General features: G+C 44.3%; 1 protein-coding gene across 1 annotated transcript in view; it reads right to left on the bottom strand.

The window, feature by feature from the left end:
- Positions 1–2979: 2979 nt before the first annotated feature.
- Positions 2980–6000, bottom strand: part of ajap1 (adherens junctions associated protein 1) — a gene marked incomplete at both ends in the record, with an annotated part of 41150 nt that continues 38129 nt past the window's right edge. Inside the window, 3 exons of the mRNA XM_079273307.1 lie at positions 2980–3052; positions 4505–4747; positions 4886–4973. Coding sequence (XP_079129433.1) covers positions 2980–3052; positions 4505–4747; positions 4886–4973 — 404 coding nt within the window. The remainder of the gene's footprint in view (positions 3053–4504; positions 4748–4885; positions 4974–6000) is intronic.

Raw genomic sequence — 6000 nt, 5'->3', positions numbered from 1 at the left:
TGTGTGTTTGTTTTTTGCACCACAGTGTTTATCCCAGGCCGTCCTGGCGCCTCCTGAATGGCTCACATGTACAGATACTGATCCCACTGGGACAACCTGCTTCCTCGAATCCTTCAGAAGACGTATAAGCCTGAAAACCACCCAAGAGTATTACTGGAGATCCACCGTCGACGCGCTGACAAAAACTCTCCCGCCTTTTTTGAATCTGTACATATTGCTGTCTGCAGCCAAAAAACGCTTACAATTACAGAATTGTATTTGTGCTTTGAACAAACCACACAGCACAATAAAAGGTAGATTCGTAGGCGGCTTCCTTCACAAGGCTTCGTAGCACGATGGTAGTCTGTCTTTCAGATCTGGGAGGTTGATCATAAAATGATTTTGGGATGGAAAGGCTCCCAGGAGAGCTCTTCCTTCCTGACCATGGAGTTCCCTCATCTTGACACAAGAGACAGTTTAAAGCAATTTGGCAGCGGCTGATTGGCTCGTCATAATCCCCTCCCTTGGACAGTACACTGGAGTCTTTCGGGTCTTTTGAAAGAACTGAATGAAACTCCCCCTTTCTCACACGTCTCCCTTCGGCACAAATTCAAACGACCTATTTGTGCACAAACCTCGACTTCTCTGGCTGTGATAGCTGGAACTGTGATATGCTAGAAATATTGTCCTCGAGGACTGAGTGGCCCCGGAGAGAGCAAACGAACCTCTGCCACACATTCGTCCAGAGAGTCCCTCCCTCCCTCCCTCCCTCCCTCTCATTTAAAACATCATTCTGATCCTGATGGACGCCTCTTTCACAGCTTCTTCTCCGTTCTGAGTGGAAGAACGGTGGATAATTTGACGTTCCGTATTCAACAAATTGGTTCATGCCCTTCTTGATTTACTGTAATTCAGACTTCATAGCTTTTCCAAATGTGTTATTAATCTATCGAGTGAATCTGGGAGTTGCGTGGGATATTCATGTCCTTTCTGTGGAGGGATTCATTTTTCAATCTCTTTGCTATTCATGCAAATTGTCACATGAATGGTTTGAATTTGAAGCTCAAATTGAATCTATTCCACTTTTTTTTTCCAAATCAGAAATCATAACCAATCATTAGAATTCATCCCAAACAGCGACTGAAACTGAGACCAACGTGAAGTGTGCAAAAGAGCCAGACAGACCTGAGGCAGTATGAATGTCCTGTCCAGCTCCATGCCGTCTGTTGTGGCGGTCCTTACTCCAGCTGTTCATGCATTGGCTGCTGTGGGATTCGATGTGATCCAGCACCACAGAAACCTTTTTGTTTCTTTCTTCAATGAAGCCAAATGGAGTTGCAAATCGCACACATTAAGCGCTCGGATAGGCTGGCACCAGGTGTACTCGGATGGGTTTCTTTGTTATAATCTCGGCCCGGGTGGGAGTATTTAATTAACAGCGCTGAATCCCGAGTGCTCCGGACCTCCACTGTTGTGGCAGACTGTACTGTGTAAAAAAATAGACGTAAGTATTCTTTTTAAAATGGGACCTATAGAAACAATGTTTTAAAACCAACAGTTCACTAAAGCATATACCGTCCCCCCCCGGCCCCCCCTCCTCATCTTCTCTCGCCCCAAACTAATAGAATGTGTCTTATAAATATCTTTTCCACTCTTTTTGCAACACATTTCTTAAAACTCTTCCAAAACATTTTCAAATACATTTGTAGCATTTTTTTCACATTTGTTAGAAAACAAACCAAAATGTAGTTTGAGTCGATCCAGGGTTGATACAGCACTCTTTGTTGTAGTCCGTCCGTTGTTGTTGAAACTTCCTTCTATCCAGGTTGTGGCACATAGTGGCATTATTGGCACATTGTTCAGAAATACAGTTCGTCTTCCACCCAACGCAGCTCCTTGGGCTCCTTTTTTTTCAAACGTCAAATGTTTTCCTTGAGACACCTGTGACGTCCACAGTCCCGCCCCACACATCCTGTAAATAGACCTATATATAATCTATATCTAAATGACTGTACCTTCCTGGAAAGTATGGAGTGGCAGCGTTGTGGCTGCTCTGCTTGTCATCTCTAGAAAAATAAATATCTTCACCAGTGTCCAAAGAGTGATCACACTATTTTACAAAAGAAGCTGTTTCTGTGTGTTTTCGTTGTTTCCAACTGGAGCCTGCGGAGAACAAAATCACAATTATCACTCGTGAAGGAAACCATAACAAACAATCACTGGAACACAGAGAGGACTTTCTACTTTGATGTTATGGGGAAGTGGTATCCAGCTCTGGCCTGGGGAAGAAACACAAGAAATGGCAATGCTGTATTTGAAATACCAACTGTACTACATTAGGTTTGCAGCACAATGAGAAGGGATCTCGTGTCTTTCAAGGCCGCAGCACTGGGGACTCTGACTGAGACTGTGTGTCCAGACATCGGCGAGTCCTCTCGCTACACTACCTGCAGGCCATCTATTCCTTTTCAAATCTGGGTCAATAGCAGACGTTACACCTCCCCCCCGGGCTTCCAGCAACACTGTGGGGCCAGAGCATGTGTTTAACTTTCATTCTGGCATATATTAGCCATGCATAAAAAATATGGCTCAAGTAAAAGGGCTCCTTCACTCCTGTTCAGAGTGCTGGAAACAATATGCGTTCGGTGTGAGGATGAGAGCGGCGACATACATATGAATGAGAGAGTTTCAGAGATGAGGAGGGAAATGATTAGTTGTGAGCGTATAGCTTATAAATACTGATTTATACATAATTAACGTCTTATCTCAACTAGACCTCTGATACCGCACTGAACTGGATTTCTCAACCCTTTTTTTCATCAGAGAGGAGCGTAATCATGTCACAAATACCAAACATATGCCAAGTTCTCATCTATTCCCAAAGTGGGGCAGCGGTGGCCGAGGCTCAGACGGTGGTCGGCAAAGTGGCACGGTACCCACCGGAGCGTGACTTCAGGAAGTCTCTTCCACCCACAGGAAGTGAGCAAGGCCTTCAGCTCGTCAACAAGAGATCTCAAACCATTTCTCTGACACGAAGGCCACAGGAATCAGCTGTCTTTCAGTGGGGGAGGGCCTGCGGGATAAAGAGGCGGGAATGTTAATACTGACTGATGGCATTTTGACAGCTTTCATATTTATATATTCTGAAGGGACGTTATTTGCTGAGCAGGCGCGCTGATAGCTGTTTTCCAAGGACTCTCTAGATCCTCTCACAGACCTGCTGTAGCAATCAAACCTTTAGCGCCTCTGTGAACACGGTACCATCGTTCACAGACCAACACAACAGAGATAATCGCATACTGGAGCCTCTGGAAATCCTGGATTATCAGCAATAATGTTGCTGAAAATGTGGCCATCCCTTCCATGGCTTTAAACAAATAAATAAATACAGAGACATTGGACTTTTTACACCAGATGAATGATCCTATCCTCGCTGCCAGCATAATGACTCTGTTACAGGGCTTTGGATACACAGTAAGTGTGACCATCTTTGCTGGCCCCGCAGCTTCGATGACTGTTGCTGTTATCCACTCAGACAGTAAACACCGTCGAAACTCTACAAAGCGCATTGTTACATTACATACAAATGAAAGTCTATGCCTGATTTCTGTGGAAAAACACACCTGCCATGTCAGATTATACCACAGAGAGAGACACATACATACATACATACATACATACAATACTGTGCCATTTGAAAGGCTGTCAGAAGGATCCGTTAGACAGAAAATGGCACCGTCAAGGCTTCCTGTTGCCTACAGCACATCTATCAATGGACTCTGTACACAACCACGGAAATCACTGGTAGGTTCAGCGTTTCGTGTGCAGCTTGAGGCAGGTGTTGGGCTGAAGGAGGAGGAACGGGGCGATGGGCGGCAGCGTTAAAGGAAACAAACCTCTGACTGGAGCTGATTGTGGTTCAGAGGAACAGCACACGCACGGGGACGAGTGGGAGGAATCCAAGCGAGAGATGCACCGATAACGATGAGACATCATTTCATGGGAAAGTTATAAAGACATGGATCTCCTCATGAAACCAAACTATTACTATTATAAGGAAACATACACTGATTTCTGAACCAGGTCCAATTCCAGACTGCTTTGAATGGGGGGGGCAGTATTCCTGACTGGTCAGAACTAAACTAATTAAGAATTCATTATACTCCACATTACACATATTTAAGTTTTTAAACACGATTTAGTTCATCTGACATGAGTTAACATAATTGGTCACTGGAAGAGATACGAGGATGTTTTAAAGTGTGAAATGACGGTGTGAGGCACGGCCTTTACTTCATGAACATCGCCCGTTTCAGTGGGTGTTTGCAACGCCTCTTAGAGTTGGCTCTGCTGTAAAAAGTGAAGTTTCATTCTTCCATTCTTCTTCTGCGTCTTTCCTTTTATTCTTTTAACATTCCAGCCATTAACCTCTAATAAAAGCAAGGACAATAACTGTGCTGGCTGACTGCACTAATGCTCCAATGTGCATCCACACGGTGCTATAAACAGCCCTGAGCCGGCGTACCTGTTCCCGTTGTAAGCAGACTTGTAGACAGGTGTCTGCTGGATCATCTCATCAGTGTAGATGGGCACGGCAGTCCGGACGCACTCGTGTGAGCACTGCAGGCTGTCGTTGTAGGCAGTGAATATGTCCACCTTGCTGGGCACCCGGGCCGGGGTGAAGTCTGTCAGGTTTTGGCAGCTTTCTTCCTGCTGGTGGATCTTGCGCTGATGGCTATTGTGGCGGCCGTTTCCCGACTGCGCACAGCTACAAAAACACGCACCAAAGACAAGAAACAAACATAAAATCATACCGTGTACCCCGCTGGATCGTCTGCGAGGATTTCCAGGCAAACATGTGAGCTGGTGCAGTTAATGAATTTCAAAGTAAAGGAATCTTTCCTACCAGTTTTTAAGGACGAGTGTTGTGATCAAGGCTGCGATAACCATAATGAGAGACACAGTGATTGTGATGATCTGGTGGACTGCCAAACCTGCAAAGGGAAAAATCAACACGAGAAAAGAGGATTAGATTTGTTGAGGACATTGTTTGGCTCCTGTTGCCCACAGCACAGAGCCATGCACTCCACTCCTCTGCTCTGTGCTGAACACACTCTACTAAGTACTCAGGGCGGCTCTCTTGAAAAGGAAGAGGGTGACATTTTTCTCTTCAGTAAGTATTGATGACACTGTCATCCACTGCTATTCATAATTTAAGAGCTATATGAATTATTCCATGACGGTACAGCCAACTGTAATGGATAACCAAGTTTTCTCGAAGTACTTATGAAACGTATTATTCCCAGTTTTACTTTTATTTGTCTCTAAGGTCTTTGTAACCTTTTCTCCCCTGAACGTACTTCTGTAGATTTGATTCAAACATTAAGTGGGAGCAGGTTGTTTGATACGCTGTATTAAATCAGATATATTTGATCAACAGGTGTTGCTGATCGGTAGTCTGAGCGCTTTGGGAAGGAAGGCATGTTTACGCAGGGCAGAGGGACGCAGTAAGTAAGCAGTGAAGCTGGTTCGTTTGACAGAGCATAAATTAAGTGCATTTAAGACTCTGGACGTGTTTATTACACATTTTATTTAAAATCGCTTTAATACCAACATAAAGAAACACATAACTAAGTGTGTAAATGAGTACAGGATTGTCGTATTGCCAAAACTTGACATAGACGATACGACAATCATAAACACATTTTATGTGGGTTGAAGTTAATGGGACCAGCTTGAAGCGCAAAATTGTAAAAAAAAATAATAATAAATGCGTCCGCACCGCTTGCACAACTCTCATCTTGTCAAACTACACCATTCACAGAATTTGCCTTCTACCTTGTTTTGCTATTTTGGGTCGATATCAATTTTACAATGTGTCCACCTGACTTTGTGAACCCAATGTTCCCTCTCTGTTCGGCTCCGCTTTGGTCTCGACCTACTGCTAAGAAAAACATCGGACTCTTGAGCTGTGAAATGCTGTGCTATGTTCAGCCGCTAGTCATAACACTTTGCATGTGC

Source organism: Melanostigma gelatinosum, assembly GCF_949748355.1.
Source record: "Melanostigma gelatinosum genome assembly, chromosome: 8".
In the NCBI taxonomy this organism is placed as follows: domain Eukaryota; kingdom Metazoa; phylum Chordata; class Actinopteri; order Perciformes; family Zoarcidae; genus Melanostigma; species Melanostigma gelatinosum.
The sequence above is the reverse complement of the archived record's forward strand: the minus strand, read 5'-3'. Positions and strand labels throughout refer to the sequence as shown.